At 49.3% G+C, this 20,330-nt stretch overlaps 8 protein-coding genes across 8 annotated transcripts; 5 read left to right on the top strand and 3 right to left on the bottom strand.

The window, feature by feature from the left end:
- Positions 1 to 293: 293 nt before the first annotated feature.
- Positions 294 to 1,972, top strand: J7337_001088 (uncharacterized protein; the record flags this gene model as incomplete). The annotated part of the gene is made up of 2 exons (XM_044818832.1): positions 294 to 544; positions 601 to 1,972. 2 exons carry the CDS (start codon positions 294 to 296, stop codon positions 1,970 to 1,972), a joined length of 1,623 nt encoding a protein of 540 aa, XP_044686534.1.
- A 3,475-nt stretch (positions 1,973 to 5,447) lies between these two features.
- Positions 5,448 to 6,350, top strand: J7337_001087 (uncharacterized protein; the record flags this gene model as incomplete). Its single annotated transcript, XM_044818831.1, has 1 exon — positions 5,448 to 6,350. The coding sequence occupies one exon, from the start codon at positions 5,448 to 5,450 to the stop codon at positions 6,348 to 6,350; it is 903 nt and encodes a 300-aa protein (XP_044686533.1).
- A 1,685-nt stretch (positions 6,351 to 8,035) lies between these two features.
- Positions 8,036 to 8,960, top strand: J7337_001086 (uncharacterized protein; the record flags this gene model as incomplete). Its single annotated transcript, XM_044818830.1, has 2 exons — positions 8,036 to 8,771; positions 8,938 to 8,960. The coding sequence occupies 2 exons, from the start codon at positions 8,036 to 8,038 to the stop codon at positions 8,958 to 8,960; spliced, it is 759 nt and encodes a 252-aa protein (XP_044686532.1).
- A 144-nt stretch (positions 8,961 to 9,104) lies between these two features.
- Positions 9,105 to 10,103, bottom strand: J7337_001085 (uncharacterized protein; the record flags this gene model as incomplete). Its single annotated transcript, XM_044818829.1, has 1 exon — positions 9,105 to 10,103. The coding sequence occupies one exon, from the start codon at positions 10,101 to 10,103 to the stop codon at positions 9,105 to 9,107; it is 999 nt and encodes a 332-aa protein (XP_044686531.1).
- Positions 10,104 to 11,602: 1,499 nt separating this feature from the next.
- On the top strand, positions 11,603 to 12,302 carry J7337_001084 (uncharacterized protein; the record flags this gene model as incomplete). The annotated part of the gene is made up of 2 exons (XM_044818828.1): positions 11,603 to 12,183; positions 12,239 to 12,302. The coding sequence occupies 2 exons, from the start codon at positions 11,603 to 11,605 to the stop codon at positions 12,300 to 12,302; spliced, it is 645 nt and encodes a 214-aa protein (XP_044686530.1).
- Positions 12,303 to 12,858: 556 nt separating this feature from the next.
- Positions 12,859 to 14,304, bottom strand: J7337_001083 (uncharacterized protein; the record flags this gene model as incomplete). Its single annotated transcript, XM_044818827.1, has 2 exons — positions 12,859 to 13,908; positions 14,068 to 14,304. The coding sequence occupies 2 exons, from the start codon at positions 14,302 to 14,304 to the stop codon at positions 12,859 to 12,861; spliced, it is 1,287 nt and encodes a 428-aa protein (XP_044686529.1).
- A 764-nt stretch (positions 14,305 to 15,068) lies between these two features.
- J7337_001082 (uncharacterized protein) lies at positions 15,069 to 16,075 on the bottom strand (the record flags this gene model as incomplete). The annotated part of the gene is made up of 4 exons (XM_044818826.1): positions 15,069 to 15,449; positions 15,531 to 15,671; positions 15,730 to 15,758; positions 15,901 to 16,075. The coding sequence occupies 4 exons, from the start codon at positions 16,073 to 16,075 to the stop codon at positions 15,069 to 15,071; spliced, it is 726 nt and encodes a 241-aa protein (XP_044686528.1).
- A 3,331-nt stretch (positions 16,076 to 19,406) lies between these two features.
- Positions 19,407 to 20,209, top strand: J7337_001081 (uncharacterized protein; the record flags this gene model as incomplete). The annotated part of the gene is made up of 2 exons (XM_044818825.1): positions 19,407 to 19,967; positions 20,030 to 20,209. 2 exons carry the CDS (start codon positions 19,407 to 19,409, stop codon positions 20,207 to 20,209), a joined length of 741 nt encoding a protein of 246 aa, XP_044686527.1.
- Between the last annotated feature and the right edge of the window lie 121 nt (positions 20,210 to 20,330).

Genomic DNA, 20,330 nt, shown 5'->3' with positions numbered 1-20,330 from the left:
ACTTCATGCCCTAAGTCCCAATGTCAGGACGATCTTATTAAAGAGTCCCTCAAGCTTATGCCAACTGATCTAAATCCTTTCATCGGTTTAGGATTGAGGTCCTGAGATTTCTTACCTCCCTCCACTACCTTCTGGACTCCTGTCATCTAAGTGTTAGAGCGAACGTCCCCTAATGGGTAGGCCTCTTATCGATAAACCCCACTAGAAATTTTGGGAGAAATTTATCTGGGCGCCCACCTACTGATGCAAGCAGGACTTTCACAACACCATTTTAAGATACCCAGACAATCACCATGTCTTCCATGATTACAGCCGCACAATGGGTTCCCAGGGGCTTCGCTGCGCCTTTCCCTCAGAAGTATACCCTGGATGAGGCAGAGTTTGAACGGATAGCGGAGCTTGCCAAGCTTCAACTGGACGACGCCCAAGAGGATCTCGAGGAAGCTGAAGCTACGCAGAAGGGAACGAAGGCTAACCATACCATGGACGACGAAGAGGACTCGGAGATGAAGATTGATGAAGACAAACCGGCCGAGAAGACAGAGTACGTAACTAACAAATATCTGAGAAGAAGGACAGGAGACTGACTGAAGGCCTCAGGATCAACCTTAATGATGATGACCTAAAAGAATATGATTTGGAAAATTACGACAACGACGACGACGAAGATGTGCCTGGAAACGGCGAGGGCATGGGCATGTTTGGTAACATCAAGTCGCTGGCATACTACGAGTCGAATAAGGACGACCCCTACATCACAATTGATGCCGACAAGGAACAGGAGGATGAGGACCGGGAAGAGCTCCAGATTCTTGCGACTGACAATCTTATTGTGGCTGCCAAGGTGGAAGACGAGATGGCGCACCTTGAGGTTTTCGTTTACGAGGATGAGGCTGACAACCTTTACGTCCACCACGACATTATGCTGCCAGCCATCCCTCTGTGTGTCGAGTGGATCGACATGCCCGTCAACAAGGCCGGTGTAGAGAAGGACACGGCAGGTAACTTCGTCGCCGTTGGCACAATGGACCCCGATATCGAGGTGTGGGATTTGGACACCATCGACTGCATGTACCCCAATGCGATCCTCGGCCAGGGAGGCAACGAGGAGGAGAAGAAGTCAAAAAAGAAGAAGAAGAAGTCCAAGAAGTCCAACGACGAATACCACGTTGACGCTGTCCTGTCCTTGGCTGCAAACCGCAAGCACCGCAATCTGATGGCTTCAGCCTCTGCCGACAAGACGGTCAAGCTGTGGGATCTCAACACGGCAAAGTGCGCCAAGTCGTATACTTATCACACCGACAAGGTGTGCTCACTTGCGTGGCACGCGAACGAGCCTACCGTTCTGCTTAGCGGTTCTTACGACCGAACTGTGGTGGCTGCCGATATGCGTGCACCGGATGCTAAGCCTCCCCGATGGGGCGTCGAGAGCGACGTCGAGAATGTGCGGTGGGATCCTCACGACCCGAACTTCTTCTTCGTGTCCACGGAGAACGGTGTCATCCACTACCACGATGTCCGCAATGCACCGTCCGACCCTACGGGCACCAAGGCTGTCTGGACACTTCAGGCTCACGACGAGTCTGTGTCTTCGTTCGACATCAACCCCGTGGTCCCCGGTTACATGGTGACCGGCTCGACCGACAAGACGGTCAAGCTGTGGAACATCCAGCCCACAGGGCCCTCTGTAGTGGTTTCGCGCAACCTCGACGTCGGAAAGGTCTTCTCCACCACGTTCGCGCCAGACCCGGAGGTTGCCTTCCGCCTCGCCGTCGCCGGAAGCAAGGGAACAATGCACGTGTGGGACACCAGCACCAACGCGTCGGTGCGGAAGGCCTTTGCTCAGCGGGTGCCCGAGCAGCGCGGGAAGGGTGAAGATCGCCTCGTGGGTGTTAACAACGATGACAGCTCTGACGATGACGATGAAGAGGATGACAAGCAGGACGATGATGATTCGATGGATGAGAACTAGATGAATCTCTTATTTATTGAAAATGTTTCGAACCAAGATATTGGGCAGATCTACCGCCTAGGTTGAGGTTGGATGAGATCATTGTCTCAGTGGACGATGGCCCGGCGACCCTAGAGAGCTTTGACAATGGTCAATTGTGGCGAAGATCATGTCTTGTCCGCTCTAACTTAGAGGGCGACTCCCGAGAAAAAGAGTACTCTGCATGAATGAAGCACACTGGCGTACAGGAACTGTTTCACAGCGATGGATATTGGGGGGGGGGGGTCATAAATCGACTACCTTACTCCGTAGATAGACGATGTTTCTGAACAGGAATGGAAAAGTTGGATCTGATCTTCAAACAACCTTGGGTTCTTTTTCTTTTAGTGAGCGGCGGAACGAGATGAGCATAGAAACAATATGGGAGCATGATAAGATAGCTAGCTGGTGGAAGGGGAAAATTGAGGGTCCTTTTGGATGGCCTGAGGTGGTTCGCGAACCAAGCCCTCATCTTTGGGTTGTCTGAGAACAGACGTTCACACGTCACAGGCGCTGAAAATAGGGCGGTGGCACTGAGTCGTGAGAATGCATTGTCAAGGGCCAGTCTCAGACAGTCCAAGACAAGACGAACGTGATGATGTGGACATTGCGAAATGAGACCTCTGTGCGCTGGGCCCATAGCTAGGAGTCGGCTGAAGAACGGATCATGTCAGTGCAGAACATCCACGAGAATATACTCCGTGACAAGGCAGTTAAGCGATAGGTATTACACGAAAGCGAGGGTTCTGAGGACATGACATTAAATACTCAATATCATATCCGTATATCTACGGAATTTCTCAAGATGCAACAATTTACGTATTCAAGGTACTCACAGTGGAGTGGAGGAGACAAAAGCTGTGACCATGCCATGTTCAACAATTCGTTTATCGAAAGCGGAGGATCTACCAGCCCCCAAAACATACGGCATTAAGCAGGAACGGCGGAGGGTCATGCTGGTTTTCTGCCTGTCTCATACGGATGTAGTCTCTATGAACCTACTCCGTAGACGCCATCCCATCCAGGGCTCTAGTTGGATCCGCTTGCGCAGGCACATGGGCCTGAAACAGGAGAAAACGGTAATGGCGTGAAGCTGTTGACCCAGTCAAGGACTTCTTGAGGCTTAGACACGAGTTGATTGAGGGTGAATGGTCAACCAGAGTTTGAAAGCTTGTTCCTTGATATGCCTGAGAAAGCTCTGATCATTTCCGAAAGGCCATGACCACGACTCAATTACTGTGTGTGAAGGTCCTTTTTGTCAGGTAACTAAGACGAGACGTGGACGCGGTGTGGCTTTTGATTGCGGATGTACAATTCAGCCAGCCCATTTAGTCAGTTTCCGGTGATGATCTTCGACTTGGCTGTGTGTGAGCTGGTCATGCAATAACAACACATCACATACGAACGCATATTCTGCATCCAGTCTGCCAAGCTGTCAAAGAAGAATTGGGCGTCTGCACTGCACTGCAGACTGCAGTTGAGTGCTTGCATCCATCCCCTGGCGATCGGTGTAACCCGATTGATAGAATAGAATTTTTCCATGTTGGCCCCAGTCATCACTCAAATGGGTTCCTCCTTGCTTTGCTCTGCTGGTAGCGCGCGGGTCATGTCGCCGCCGTGAATGGTGGGATAGGTTGAGGATGGAGGGTCAAGATTGATGGTGAATGGCCCAGCAAAGAGCTCCATGTTGGTGGGAAGCCAACATAGACGTGCATACATATACTGTATGCTACTGTACCTTTAGCTGGGAAACAAAGGCCTCACCATTTGGTTCCGGTCCACCTAGCTGCCAACTGGGAAATCAAGGCAGAAGGCGAAAGAAACAAAGCAGAAGATGTTTGTTTCTAAGCTGTAACGAATTAAGAGACGAAAAAGAAACAATTAGGGTGCTGTAGGTACGCGTGTATCATCGATCGTGTATCACCATTGGCGCTCTTGGTGTACACCAATATTGTGCTATAGGTAGTTACTCTCTGATGGCGATAACAAGTTGCAAGACATGGAAATGACAAACACGCAATTGCTAAGAAAGAATCTGCACGACACCTGAGCCACGAATCTTCAGACATCAGCTGGTTTTTTTTTTTTTTTTTTTTTTTTTTTTTACCCTTTTTTTTTTTTTTTTTTTTTTTTTTTTTACCCTCCCTCGCCCTTCTTGTTGGCGCTGGTTGCGGGTTTTCCCACGCAGACAGACAAGAGAGAAAAAACCAAATCAGTGGACCGATCACTAAAGTGACAAGGGGTAGAGGGAGAGAGAGAATATACGCGATTGGCTAGCTTCATTGACGCGAGACCAGGATTCTTTGCTTCAAGTGTTCTTCTAGCCAGGGGCGTCGACCAACGAGGGCTTAGTTGCAGGGACATGGGCCTTTGTCTAGCTAGGGATAGCCACAAGGGGGATGGCCGGGCCGTTGCAATGGAACCCAGGCCAAAAGTCAAAGCCTGAGTTTAGCTGCCCTCCACTCCAATTCACAGCCCACCTCAGGCTTCATGGCCAGGTGGGCGCTAAACTTACAGTGAAAGGCCGGTGCCCACCTCCGCTGAGTGTATGTACTGTCCACTGCCCGCCCCGAAGGTGGGTTCGGCTTCAGCTCTCAAATCAGGCAGTTGTTAGCAGGGCTTGGGTCCCCCATATCTTTTGTTTCATCCCCCGTCCCCACGCCTACCGTTCAGTTCGATTCTCTCCATCTAGTTATTCTCAAGTGCTTGCTCGCTTGGCTTTCTCTCCTTTGCCTCCGTCTCTGTCCTTGTCTTTGTCCTTCGACAAACTTGCATTGCATACGTCGGAAAAGGCCTGTATCTTCAATTCTTGTCGAAAATACGAAGTATCACGATCCATCACTCCCTTGATCGTGTTTGCCTCTCAGTGTGCATTGATTCAACTCTGTATCTCTTGCCTCTGCCAGAACCTCTTTATCTTCCTTCATTTACACTCTCACTCTTTTGTTGTATCCCTTCGTCGCAGGATCGATCAAACAACCTCACGGATACCGACCGATACACCCATTTTCGACGTTGAACGTTCCCTTGCAACCACCACATTCTCACGTTGTCACTGCAAAGCCGGTCTACGTAAATCACTGTCTTTCTCGAAGAACGGACTCACTCACATCGAATCACGCCAGGCGTTGATCTTCCGCTCCAGAATTCGGATCTAACACGGACATCTTATTCATAAACTCCAAAGGACTGGACTCCTTGTCTCACTACGCATTCAACGTCAACCCAAATCACCTCATACCAACGCTCCTTGCTCGCTTGTCTGGCAATAGATCCAAGCAAAGCTTTCCTCAAAAAGAAAATTGGTGTCAAGTCAGTGGCACGAACCTTTCGACGATCCCCTCTGTCACAGGACGTTGTTCATTAGCAGCAACTCCTCGTCACCCCACAAACTCACTTAGGACCCGAACAAAACCCAAAAACGAAAAGACGTAACTCAGAAACCAAATCTTCAACCATGTCCCTTTCACGCGCTTTCACAACTAGAAAGGCCAAAATGGCTGGCCAGACCGAGATGGGAGAGCAACAAGTTCAAGTGCCGCACCGTAGCAACTCGGCCCGCGATAGACAGCATCCTATTCTACGACACCAGATTTCTGCTCCACTTCAGCTTGTCCACACAACCAACATGCTTTCCTACAACGCTCCCGATATCCCGCATGCTGCTCTCCGCAGCAAGTCCTCTCTTCGTTCTGTTGGCGAAGAATCCGAGGCTCCTTCAACTACGGAGTCAACTCCCCCTACGAGCCCGGATGTATCTCCTGTTGAAGAGTGCCCAGGTCCTAAACCGAACCATCTGTCAACCTATTTCAGTGTCTTGGACAAGCCAGCTGTCCTGCCAAAGATCTCCGAGGCGCCTGCAATTCCTAAGCGTTCGCCTTCGCACACTAAGCAGAACTCATACGAAGCGCTCGCCCGCCAACGGTCCACCTCGCAGATGTCCAGGGACTCAGAGCACTCAGTATCGACCAAGGCCAGCTTCACCTTTTCACGATCATCGTCAACTTCTACTAGGGCGTCATCAGCTTCATACGTCTCTGCCAGCCAGGCCCAGAAGGCTCCCCCAATGCCTGTTCCAGCAGTCCCCGCAGTCGCTCCAGTTCCCCCGCCATCTTTCCAGCAGCGAGCTCTCAAGGATTCACACCCATTTGGTCACGAGCTTGCACAAGTCACTGAGCTTGCCGAAGAGTACAGCACCAGGCCGACGACCAAGGAGGATGAGGAGGACCACCGATTCATGAGGTCCAGAGGTTTGAACAAGTTCTCTCCCGAAGAGTATCTCAGCGACGTTCAGAGCCTCATCCTCAGTTTCTTTCCCGAGGTGTCACACGCCAAGCCTACGACGCCACAGTGGATTTGATCCAAAGACGCAGTCTTGACCGGCACTCCGGTTTCTTAATTCGGCAGTACATATTTAATAGACATTTTACGACCATGAGAAGGGGGTCCTGAGTTGGACAATGGCAGACATGACTAAAAAGGTACATAGTTGTTGGTTGCTCTACGGAGCGGCATCTATTCACTCGTTGAAGATTTTTCTCTTTGATCACTCACTTTTGGTTTGGTTTGGGTTACTTTGAATGAAAGGACCGTGTCTGATGTTCACATGCTCAAAGGGTATTTGACCGGACATTGGTTTCAATGGGGCGTTTGATAGGGCCAGGATGGAATAAGGACTGGATGGATGGATGAATGGACGGATGGATGGATCTATGTATGGGATGGATACCTGTTTTCTTTTGCTGGATGATTCTGTTTCATGAGGTTGTATCTAGATGGATACTTGGTCATGCTATCTACCTAGCTACTTACCTACACACTCGCCATAAACGGCAATTTTTCCTTTCCACACTCCGATTTCCGTTTCTAGAGCGAAGATCTTAGTGCTACTGATTTGAGTTAAGTTGAAACTGCTGATCTTCAATCGTTGCAACAAACCGTCTGAAGGTTAAAAATACGTGTGCAGCAGAATGAGACATTGTGAAACTTCTCATCAATTAGCAACGAGCATTTTCATGCGGTGCTCGTTGCTTTTTTCTGCTGCTACTTGGACGGACTGCCTCTCTTGAACCCCGGCAATTGGACAAGGGCCGCTGCAGGATCGGAAACACGCCTCACTCTAACTCAAACAGCAATTTGGTATTATTAGAGTAGGGGCTCAAAAGACTGCTTTGAGGATATCCAACTTTGGGCAATAAGTTGACGTAGCCCTTGATGTTGACTTGTCTATCTCTGCCCTTGCCCTCCCTCCTTTTTTCTTTTTTTTTCCTTTTTTCCCCTCCTTTCTTTCATGTGTGCTCGTTGAGGTTATGAGTTTTTCAGCAGCTTCTCGTTGTGGCGCCTAGGTTTTTTCTATGTGACGCGTATGGCTTCTCAACCTTCTTTGTTGAGGGTGTGAGCGATAAAAAAATGAACTCCCTTACCTTACCTTACCTTAACAGGATGGCCAAAAATACAATTCATGCTTCCATCTTATTCCAGACCAAGCTGCCATGGCAGAATTTCTAATTGTTGAGGCTGTACGGAGCACACAATGGTTGAGCCTTGTACCAGAAATCATCTAGGTTGGTATCTTCATATTTAATACATAAACACGAACTCACAAAAGCAGGATCAGCAACTGGAGGTCTCACAATACACTCCTGCTGTGTCTCGCAAAGCTAATGCATACATATTCTGGAATAAATTTTAGCTTCGTTCATTCAATCGAACCCGGGCATTTGAGTCATCGTTGCGCCGGGTTTATCTTCAAGGAATAAATACTTAGGTTGCTACCTAATGATGTAGGCTTAACCTAGACCACTTCTCTAGGTGCGAGATTCCTAGATTTTTCCAATACGAAATATTTCGCTACTGATTTTGACCAATGTGTTTCTCATGATATACTCACGTCTAAACCAAGCCGCGCTCGTAGATGCCCTTCGCGGCCAAACACTACATGTTCCCAATCTTCAGAATTTCTTCCGGGGTTGGCCCAATCCTCAAGGTCAGCTCAACCGCCACCATGAGCATGTTACACCAATCGTCAATCGAGCGATTGAGCGCATGACTGTAGCATATCCGTTGATCGCCCGTCGAAAAAAGGACGGCATTGCTTACCTGGCTTGTTCACTATATCCACAAGCTCGTAGGCGGCAGATCGAGGCTTTGACTCTCTACACGACGTGGCTCGTTTGCTGGGATGATGCTGTTGACGCTAACGAGGGCGATCTTGCGGGTGACTTTATGCAAGCAGAGCGTTGGAGGGAGCAGACTATGCGCATGATGCGTGAGGCATTGGCCGTTGATGAAACGAACATGAGTGAAGCGGATGACGATCCCATCAATGGCGTGTTTAGAGAGTTCGGTGCGCGGTTCTGTCAGACGGCGCCTAATGATCAACGGCGCCTCTTATACGATGAGATCCAATTCTTCATCAACAGCTGTGCAGCCGAGCAGAAACTTCGTTTGGCCAGTCGCATACCTGATTACGAGCCGTACATGAAAATGAGGATCGGAACTGTCGGCGGGAGAATGCTCTGCAGTCTTGTACCATATGCAACAGACGAGAGGCTTCCAGCAGCGTTATCGTCAGCTCCAGAGATCGTTCACTTGTGGAGACAAGTAAGCATTCTCCAGAGCTTGATGAATGATATGCTGTCGCTGAAGAAGGAGTTACGGACTGACTGTGTCATTAATGCCATTGCAGCCATCATGGAGCCTGGCATGAGCTTGGATATTGTGGTTGCTAAGCTGGAGGAAAGGATGAAAATGGCTGTCAACGACTTTGACGACGCAGCGAGTATGTTGCTTCATAAGACTGAGTTTCAAGAACAAACACACACTATCGTGAAGAGATACGTTGATGGATGCCGTTCCATCGTCACGGGCACACTTAGATTCACGTACGAAGGCTTTCTCTCTCCGTCAACGACAAAGCTGACTTTTTACAGATTAACATCGCCCAGATACAACATACAAAAACTCATAGAAGAAGACGGGTCATTAAAAATTACACTTTAAAGTTTCCTGAAGGACAAACCAATCTATACCCTAGACCATATCCCAACTTTCTAATGATCCCCGTCTCAATGGATGCATAGGTAAAAGAAACGCTCACAAGAGCTCAAAGGTGTTATTGCCCTTGGTTTTGCGACGACACCGCCTTCACAAGGTCTGTGATGGTAACTACTCGATACCCCTGCCGCTTGAGTTCAGGAAGAACAGTGCGCAGCATGGGCACAGTCCACGATCTCCTGTCGTGGCAGATAATGATAGCTCCCGGGTGAGCCATGCTCAGAATATGCTTCGCGTTGGTGTCGGGGTACGGTATCTGGGGGTCGTGAGGATACACGCTGCCCAGAGTGATGCGAAAACCCTGGTTTCCCAACACATCTCGCATCCGCCTGTTGAATATTCCAGATCCTGGGCGGAAGTAATTGTTGGGGAGGATCTGACCGTTAGCGGCGTATGCCTCCGTCAGCATGTCCTTGACGAGGTGGACTTCCTCCAGCAGCTTTTCGTTACTGAGTGACTTGGAGGGCTCATCATGCATGGCATGGTTTCCCAGCTCATGCCCCTTTGCAACCAAATTGACGAGCTTATCCTTGCGACCCTCAACCTGAGATCCTATGACAAAAAACGTAGCGTGGGCATCATTCTCCTCCAGGACTTGCATGATATCGTTGGTGTGGGTGGACGGCGCATCGTCGATAGATAGGGCTATGATCCGTTGGTCGGTGGGCTCTTCGAAAAGGACGTCGGGGTACTTCCTCCGCAGCCAATGGATGAGGTATCTCGGAGGTTTGTAGACGCAATAGGCCGAGTAGAAGGGAAAGATTAGGAGGCCTACGAGGACGAAGAGAGCTATAATGGTAGCCATGCGATTACGCCTGACCCTTCGCCGTAGCTTGGTGGGGAGGCGGAAAAAGGAGGATCGGGCCATTGGGGCATTGATTAGGGTCAACTGCGGCCGCAAGTCCCAGAAACGAGACTCTGCAGCCTGCACATGCTCCCTCTTCTCAAGAGGGAGGGATGGGGTTGGTGATAGTTGTGTGGTGATGTTATTGTTGTTGTAAAGGTTGGATACAAAGAGACTGGGAGGCAGCGAAAAGGGGACGAACATCATGGTCATGGCGTCTCATGCAGACGGGAGCCCTTTACGCTCTCCCGCTCGCGCTTCTGCAGCGTCTCTTTCGACCAATGGAAGACAAGTCTAGAGCCAAACCCCTGCGCTTGACGCGGCACAGAGACACATCGTCGGGGGGACGTGCACAGGGCTGACACCTACACAGCCCAGTGGCACGGTTGATCGTTTCTGAAAGCGCAGCAAGCCAAGCAAGCCAAGCAAGCACATCAGTTACGCTTCTAGCAACCAGCTCCAAGATTGGCGAAGGTTATCAAGCGCCTAAACCCCGTTTCTTATCCTAATTTGAGCATTCAAGCGCGGCTCTGGTGCGTTGCTCAGCCCTATCGCGCTTGAGACAGCTCTCAGGCCCTCTGAGCGGTTGTTTCGGAGGTTTAACCATGCAGCATGTGGCTGAATTAGCTGGCCGGTTCACCTATAGCCGATCGGGAGGCGCTCTTGCCGAGAGAACTGAGTATTAGTGACGGTGTCAAGTTTTGTTTGCTGTTTGGTTTTCGTGACCTCCGAGAGTCATGACACGAGCTGTGAGAGACTCGTGATGACTAAAGATGTGAATAATTCCCGGGAATTTGTATCTGAGACAATCTTGATTCTCAAGTGCCTATGCTCTATGTTCCATGTCAACTGTTCTGTCTCTGGAAAGGATTTTAGATTTAAAGCTGCCCTATAGCAATCAATCCAGGTACTGTACTTGCATTGTTGAAAACTTCGTGATGCATCGACAGGCTCCCTCAAAAGTCTTGACAAGACAAACTTGGATCAATAATAAACCGCGTGACGCTGGTGAGTTCACTTCCATAGCCAAGTCGTCCCTGTCATTGGATTGGATTGGATTGGATTAGTTGGATGAGCCTCATAATACGTAGCAACCCAGGGCCTGTATGGTATGTATGTATCCATCCTAGGAAAGCCATCTAAATTTGATACCAGAATAAGGCTAGCAGCAACTTCGGCGGCCTGCGAAGACTGACGTCTTTGTTTCCAATTCCCTGCATAACGTTCTGACTCTAGCCTGCATCCAGTAAGCTTGCTGACGGCTCCAGGGGGTTCCCAGGCCCTTGGAGAGAGAGTTCCCCTGCACGGCCACGATCAACTAGGTACTGTATCGCTGGGGTTCCGAGGAGCGGGCGTTTCTCATTGGCTGAAAGCTGCGGCCTCCCGGCCTCCCGGCGTCCCCGCGAATAGCTCGGGAAGCTTCAGCCACGACCGCAACTCAGTTGAAGCATGCTTGAGAGTAGAGGCATCCAAATAATAGCAAGTGACATATGTCAAGGGAAATTTCAACACATCATGTTTTAAAAAGATGCTTTCGGACTCAGGTTAATCTAGCCACTTTCATATTCACTTCATCGAGCAATCCAATTCAGTCCACAGGTACCTACCTAGGTACAGTACCCAGTTCTATTTGACCATCGCTGTTACAAACTCTCCACTCAAACAACTTACACGCAATTGACCAATCATCAACGTCCTCACTCTCAGCAACCATGAGTCGTCGACAAGACCACCACCAGCAGCGCCACTACGGCCAGACATACAACACAGACAGCTCTAGGAATTGGAGTGACGAGGCTGTCAGAGGCAGCTGGGATTCAAACTACAACTACCAGAGAACAACTTCAGCCAACACATCACCAAGAGACCAGTCTCAGGCCTGGAGGCGACCAAGTCCCCAAGCCTACGACAGACGCCAGACCATGGTTAACCAATGGCTTGGCCAACAGTACAGCCATGACTCCTCGAATGTAGTAGATGCTGTTTCTGATCTTACAACTCCCACGACATCTCCGGCCTTTAGCGACTCTCCCACGTTTCCCTCCCGAACTCAGGAAGCACCTCCATATCAAACACATGCTGTCACCAATGACTTTCTCGCACCGCCTTTGAGGACTTGTATCCCCCACCGACCGCATGATAACTACTACCCCAATGCTCCCCCAGCTTCCTCTCGAGGCTCTACATCTTACCGCCTTGACAACAGATCTGTAGACTATCGACACATGGAGCCCAGGTCAGCCGAGCAAGATCTTCGAGGAGTTGGCTCGTTTGCCGACAATGATCGCTCACGGTACGTCTACAACCCACTGATCACAGGCCAACCCCACTTACTTATATCTCCGTAGCCGGGAAGTCAAGTACAAACCACTCAGTAATTGGTTTGGCCTCTGGTTACCCCCTCAAGAATGAGCTTGGCCACATCAACACCCAAGATTCTACACCACTTCCACTTCAATGCTACGCAACGATCTCAAGCGCCCAGCTACAGATTCTGGAGAAAATGCATCTAGAAGAGTATTGTACTCTTCATTGCGCCTCGATTTCTCTCGTTTCATCTCTTGTTTTTCTTTCCAGATTTCTCCCTCTCTCATCTCTCTAACACAGCCTGCCTGCCTGACTTGCATACATACATACATGGGTTATGTTGGGTTCACATGTTTCCTCTATTTAACATGGCATTTCTTTTTCGATCAGACAGTCACATTCCTTTGATTGCGTTAGACCAGTGTTGTGATCTTTCATACAAGTCCTCTCTCTTTTTTTCTTTATGGTCTGTGTTATCTGATTCATCACGACAATCTCTGTCTCATGGACGAGCCTTTTAAACAATGCAAGCCATTGTAGAGGATATTCATTCCCATGATGCATTTTTCATTTTCTCTATAAAACAAAGCGTTTCTCTTTTTCCTTCCTTCTATCCGAAAAAGAAAAAAAAAAATGACTGTCTGTTCTAATTCTGTCCCCTTCATTTATTGACCCCCTTCTCCTTTTCCTTTCTCAAAGCCTCCAGGCCTTGGAGCAAATCCCTCTTGAGATCTTCCAGACCCTCAACACCAATGCTCACCCGTAAAAGTCTCTTGTCAATCTTAGGATCAGTCATCGCACGCCACTCAATCAAACTCTCAACACCACCCAAGCTAGTGGCATGGTGGAACAATTTCAACTTGGATGGCAGTCGCTTAGCGACATCTCCATCGCGAAGATACACCGAGAAAACAGGGCCATAGCCATTGGGCATCTGCTTCTGCAACCAACTACCCTCGATTGATGCCTCGGGTTGGAGACTGGCGTGCTGGACTCGCTCGACTAGGGCGCCGATTGCAGATGAAGGATCGCGCTGCTGCTCAGCCAACCAGGCAACCAGTGCAGTAGCTGTAGCGCTCTGGCGCTGGACGCGGAGCTCGAGGGTTCGAAGGGAGCGGATACCCAGCCACCCCTCCAAGCTACCCATAACAGAACCAAGAAGAAGGCGGTCATTGAGGAGACTACGTTCCCAGTCTTTGTGCTTGTGATTGACAGACAGCGTACCGCAGAGCATATCGGAGTGACCACCAAAGTATTTTGTGCCGCTATGCATGACAACATCAACGTCATACTTGAAAGGATCCTGCAGAGGAGGTGGTGCAAATGTCGCATCAACAGTCAGGTAAGCACCAGCTTTCTTGGCCTTTTCAGCATATGCTGCAAGATCGCGTGCCTCGCCAGTGGGGTTAAGAGGCGTCTCGACATGGATGACATCGCCGGGCTCAAGATCCTCAACAGCACAGTCCAAAGGCAGTGTCTTGAGACCTGTCAGGCGAGAGAGAATGCTGATCACTCCGTGGCAGCCGTGGTAGCCATCTCCAATGGCAATACGCTTAGGGTTCAAATGGACCAACATGGCGTGGAAAGCAGACAGACCAGAAGAGTAAGTAATCGTTGGAGCGCCAATGACGGATGTGAGAATTGCCTCGAGACGAGTGGTGTTGGGACCAGTTGCCCGAGAGTAGACATGAGAGTCCAGAGGGTTGTTGGGCTACACAAGTTTAGCAAAATTCGTCATGAGATGTCAGAAAGATGTCAGGGGTGTTCATGATGGTATTGGGTCAACTCTAGTCATGATATTCCCGACCATCTGGTAGTTTCTTCTGGAGACACCTGCAGCAAATCAAGACAAGGAAGCATGCACACTTACATCGGTATTATCCCAGGCCTTCAGAGCATCAGGGTCATTGCTGTACCTGAAAGTCGTGCTGACATGCATAGCCGGCGCAACAGCTCTGTGTGACTGGATGCCTTCATCGGCATGAACAGCGCGGGATGCCAGTGTCAGCCCGGCGAGGGAGCTATCAAGTCCGGTCTGGGCCCCGGCTGTACCGTCCGGTACCGATGAGACGTCCTTGAGGTTGGTAGGAACTTCGTCAGAGGCCATGATCTCCTTCTTTGCCTTTTCAGTTGTTTTGAGAATTTGATGGAAATTTGTAAGTTGATGGATATAGTAGCAGTCCAGGTCTATATGTGCTCATGTCTGGCGCCCTCCGAGTGATAGAGCGGGGCCTCTAAGGAAGGAATCTATCAATGACAAGCACGCAATAACAAGTGGATGCAGCCGTTGGAACAATTTCTACGGTTTCTTTTTACTGGACTGTCTCCGTCATCGGCTATATTACCACGCCCTATGGCAAGATCATGTTATGCTGAATATAATCTAATTATCCAATCAATGTCGCATCAACTTTGAAAAGGTAACACTGAATCGGTTGCTCTTTGACTCAAGCGTATATCCACTCAGTTTATAATTCTGTAACAGAGGCCGAGAGTTTATAGCTTGTACGCTAACGTCCGCACCCTGATGACCAGCGACCACTCGAAGCCACTATGCAGGTACACTGAAACATATATATCTTCTCATTATCATTATGTAGCTCATATTTGGTCCATTTCAAGGGATAGGACCCCATAGCAAAGGTTGCTTGTCCGCCTGGGCATTACAACTCCATGTTCAGCCCACAGCGCTCTTTGCACAATGCACTCATCCAATCCTTGATTCTCTCCATCAAGGTGTGTACCTAGGTCTCATGGTGAATGCGAATCTAGCACTACCCCGACCTAGTCAACCGAAAACGCCGAGAACATAAATGAAAACTCCAGGTATCTCTAATACAATGTAGAAGAACAAAACTTTGATCGTGCATCTCATTGCATTTCTTGACCATCAGTTGAGACAGTCACCTTGGGGGATGCGTTGTCCATGGGAGTGAGCTCCGAACCTTGGCCGCTCTGGGCTCTTTTGCGACCATGCATGAGGAAACGGGACACGGTAGGATTGGTCGAGCTATCCTTGTCGGAGAATTTCGAAAAAAACCCGCGCTTCTGAGGCTGTGCCTGGGGAACCGGCTGCTGTTGCTGCTGCTTATGGTCGTCTAGTCCCACGTCTTCAAAACGCTCCTCGGCGGTTGGTGGCTGCTCGAATGATCGCTCGATCGCAGATCTAGGTAGTCGGGGAAGACGTGCTGAGTCAAGACTCTGGCGTGTTGGGAAATCACAGTTGGGCATTGGCGATCTTGCAGAGATGTCCTTTTGCTCATGTCAGTCGTGCGCTGAGCACAGGCGAAGAATATCCGATTTGACGGATGGCAGAAAATAGGAGATACATACGAAAGATCGGCGGTAGGAATCAAAGGACTCGCGGGAAATAGAGAAATGTTCAATGTCGCCGGAACTGCTTCGAGTATCTGTCGAGTTGCGGGTCGTGAGATACTTTCGAGGCCACTGGCCCTTTTCCTCAGTAGGTGATGGCTTTGCGACCGTTAGCTTCAGATCTGACATTTTGCATGTTGGGGCTAAACCGACTTACAGGAAGATAAACGCCACTGTCGTTGACAACTGTTGCGCAAAGAAAAATTAGCCAAGTTCCTCTGGTCTTGTGACAAGATGCCAAATGCGCCTCTTCATGACTTGCCCCTCACTGCGGAGGTTGAGGGGGAGGCCATGAGAGACGGGAGGGGACTAGGGTCGGTTGGCATACCGCTCATCTTGTATTCGCCGTTGTCGCGACCTTGACTTCGAATGCTTAGTACGGGGGTGGACTTGGAGCCGACAGTGTCGACTTTCTCGAAGCCAGGGGTAGAATCAGGGCGTTGGTTCTCATCTTGAACGATGGCACCGCCAGGGCGACGAGCGAAAGGGTTGCGAATAGGCATTGCGAAAGACAAGCAGTGGAAGCTATTGATGGAATATTTGATCGTTGTTATATCAGAGGATGGAGTCGTTGAGACAGGCAGCCGAAGTCCGGAAAGGGTGAGATATGTACCACGATGTATTACTGTATTACAGGCACAGCACAAAAACAAGATGGAAGGAAGGGAAATATGACATCGAGGAGAGGAAGCATGGAAGGAGGGAAGGCGAAACGGGGGACGGGGTTTTGGGGGCAGCCGATGTTTAAGTTAATTGACTTTTAGAGCCGGGGACGACGACGGGGAAGGCGGAATCCCAAGATGGGGAATGGGAATGGAATTGGACTCGGGCTTGCCCAGTTAGAGGACGAATAGGAAAAATTGAAACATAGAAATAGCCTGTGGATCAATGCTAACTAAGAACTCTGTAAGTGGGTGAGATGTGCGAGACTTGGCGATTAGTTAGTAGAGTGAGAATTGTGATTGTATGTATGTATGTATGTGTGTATGTGTGTACATAGGTATGTGTGGATAAACGAATACGTGTGCGTGGCACCACCGAGTCGGGTCAAATCCTCGCCTTCGAAGAGGGTGTGAAACCTGAGATTTAGGGATGGACCGATTCAGAGTCGATGGTTGAGAAGGACCTCGGCATCTTGTTACTATTTGATCTGTTGTATCTATCTACCTAGGTATATATCTATCATTCAGTGTTTCCGAAACATAATTACCGACTGGCAAAAACAAGCGTCAACTATTTGCACTGAAAGGCTAATAAGCATTATCTGCCATTTGAGCAGCATCTGGTGCGATGCTGCTCAAATGGCTGGGCATTGCAGCGTATCCGAAGTACACAGCACAGCCATCTTACAAACTGCATGTCAGCCGAGCATCGCCAGCAGATCAGCACAGCGCGAGGGTCAGGTCCCAGGTTGGCCTGGCCCCCCCCCCCCCCCAGAATTCGGGGACTTGATTGACACCAACAATTGCCAAGACTGGAAGGGTTAAACGCTTGCCGTCATCGGGTTCATCGTCCAACAACGATCCTATTGGCATGGCACAACAACAGCTCACCCACCAGGAATTGCAACATGCAAGATTCGGGCCGCTGATAATCTCCAATACGACACCCGACGCTGTGATCAGATAGCGATGCTGGCGACGCGATACATACAGTAAGTGTATCCTGAATCAAGGCTTGCAGCACACGGAGGCCATCCTGATCGACACCTCACCAACCAAGGCAGACTCCCAGGAGAGATGGCAATCATGTCTGCAATTAACCCGGCGCGGCATCTGTCCCGAATTTGGCAACGTTGCGGCAACCTGTTCCGTTTCTGTTCCAAGATAACGTGCCTGATCCTGTTTGGGATGGTGAAAGTTAGATGTTGAGGTTTGATGGCCCGGTCCCTATGACGACTTGGTGATGGTTCCCTGATTCAGGTCCAATCCCGCCAAGAGACACCGTTTCAAGGGCTCATTGATTCCAAGTTGGTGGTCGCTAACGCAAGGTCTTGATGTCAGGACTGGTTTTGACTTTCTCTTTAATTGGCCATCTCCCCATACGTGCAGACAACACTTTTGGTGGTGATAGTCTCTGATTGCAACAGTGCAACAGTGGTAAAGTGGTCCAGAGCCAATGTCCGGGATATCCGAATGGTGGATCGATCCTCAGAACATGCCTCCTCCCTTGAGAGGACCCGAAACGCCGATCCGGCCTTCAATCGGTGTTGCCAGTGACCCACCAACAGCCGGCCGATTTCAAGACCCGGGCTTTGATTGCACCCGACGCCGATGGTGACATGATCCAATCGTGATTGGACAGACTAACATCTTTAAACTTTTCCTCAGCTTACTGTACTGTCAGGGCATTCTTTTCGAAGAGACGGGTTAGATACTGATGGAAGATTTGTTTCCTGACTCAGGCGAGACAACAATCGCATGCTTATCTCATTGCAGTCAACACCCAGCATGCATACCTACCATACCTACCTCAGAGGAGGCCAGAAAGTTTAGGCACTTGTTCGCAGGCGACAGAAATATTTAGCCAAGTTAGCCTAGACTTGCATGACTCTTTGGTGGGTTGTTTTGGCATTCTCTTTTTGTCTTAGACTTTTTTCCTTGCTGGGGCTTATTTATCTGGGTATCATTATTACGAAGTGCGAAGTGCCTCTCAAAGACTCAACTGAGCACTCCCAAAGTCATGGACATGGATGGATATATGGGATAAGGTTTGAGCATGCTAATAGACTAACCTCAAAGTGCCTACTTTACCGCTGCTTCAAAAGACATATGTCTCTTCCCTCACGTCTTCCCGTGTAATACGTACGGTAACTTATGCCAACTTGGCTGGAATCTGTTGCTACCCGAAACATATTTCAATGCTCCGAAGACCAGATTAGACTAGGTTAACGCTTACTAGCATGCCAACGACGGTTGATGGAGTGTTTAGTTTGTCTATTGCTGTTTTCCTTCTGATTGAACACCTAGTACTATTACTATACCCTTGGCTCAACCCTAGGTATCTACACCAAACAACCTGGGCAAACAGCCTTCGTAACTTGCAATCGTTTACTTTCATTCTCTCCCACCTCGTAGGTGATCTGTCTAGCTCAGACTGACCATGTGTATTCGAGAAAAGCCTCGACGCCTCATGCAGGCTCGCTCGCCCAACTGGTATTGACTGGCATCTTCCTTGAGTAGTGTTCTCTGAACTCACGTAAAAGTCTTATTAACAAGAATACTCTGCTCCATTTCAGTTAGATAGTACCAGCCAAGGGGTTTACCGAGCGGAGCAGAGCTGCTGGTTCATTCTCCGAGTGACACTGGCCACTACCCATTCGCACCTGCCTATGGATGTCAGTGAATATTGGTGACTTCCAAACGATTCATCGCACTTGCACTCCCCAACAGTTCCGACCAACAATGGCACGTGCTAATCTGGCTAGGTATGGCACTCACGAGGCTCGTTTAGAGCTTGGCTTTCTTGTTGCTTCCTCACCCGAAGCCGTTACCACGCATCACCCATTCACTCTCATTTTTGGAACTTGGATTGTCATGTTACAATTTTGGAGCCTTTCAAACATCCAAATCGTCCGAATGTTTTTGAAAAGTTGAAGCATATTCTGTACTCTCTTTCCTTTGGAGCTCTGTTAGTCTTCATAGTATCAAGCCTCATCATGACTGCCTTCTTTGTGGATTGGGAGCTCTGGCAAGAGATGACTTTCGTACGTATAACTAACTACCCATGGATATTTGACTTCTAGTATTCTCCAGGGAACACCTGAAAAGTATCGTTCCAAAGACTAACTGCAAGTCGTAGGTTCTTGGGTGCTGCATTGTTCTTGTTTTCGCCATGGGACTTGTGAAACTATGGTGGTCTAACCGAGCCATACGCCGTCTTGAGATCATTGACGAGGAGAAGCGCGTACGAATGTCCCTCATGTCACGTTGCGGTATCGAAAACATGCGAGCTCCCGAGATCCCTTTTGGTGTTCGTGCTATTCTGAGCGGCGTCGAGGTGGAGGGCATCTGGATCTCAAGGCCAAATTCGCCTGGGCCATGCCAACTCACACCAGTAGCAACTCAGGTTGGTCGGCGCATTAGAATATCCAAAGGAAAGGGGAAAATGATAGACATAGGGTCATCTGAATGTCTATCAGGCGCACTCAACTCGGAAACGACGCCAAGCTACCCAGCATCTACAAAGACATCTCAGCAGGATGGCATTGTCTCAACAGAGGGCATCCAGAGCCAGCAAGAACATTCCGACTCAGCTAGTTCAATGACAAAGCTTCAACTTGACTCAATTGCCCGACCAAATTCACAGATAAACTGCAACCATACGGGTTCTAGATCATCTAGCAGTTGCAACGATGACTTCATTACGCCAGAACAAACACCGCCGGGATCTACCGTAAGCCAGACAGAAGTTTTCGAGAAAGGGAAAGGACACTCGGTATCAGACACCATCTTCAGTATAGAGCAGCTAAATGCCCTACCACACGTGAGAAAGCCGTCGACGGGAAGCGTGGCAATGCCAAGCGGGCACCCCAAAGTCCTCAGATCAGAGAGAAGGCGATTAATATCGGAATCGTCGAGCAGTTAGCAAAGCATCACGAATTCTTGCAAGTGTCCAATTTCTCTGATTGTCATTGAGGTGCTATCTAGCTGCTTTAAATCTGTCGGGGCTCCGCCGTAAATCCGTCGGTTTGTTCCCGCGGGATCTAGGGTCCTGGAACAACATCGGGAATCAGATCTAGTGCCATCACATCATTGA

This window comes from Fusarium musae, chromosome 1, assembly GCF_019915245.1.
Source record: "Fusarium musae strain F31 chromosome 1, whole genome shotgun sequence".
In the NCBI taxonomy this organism is placed as follows: Eukaryota; Fungi; Ascomycota; class Sordariomycetes; order Hypocreales; family Nectriaceae; genus Fusarium; species Fusarium musae.
The sequence above is the reverse complement of the archived record's forward strand: the minus strand, read 5'-3'. Positions and strand labels throughout refer to the sequence as shown.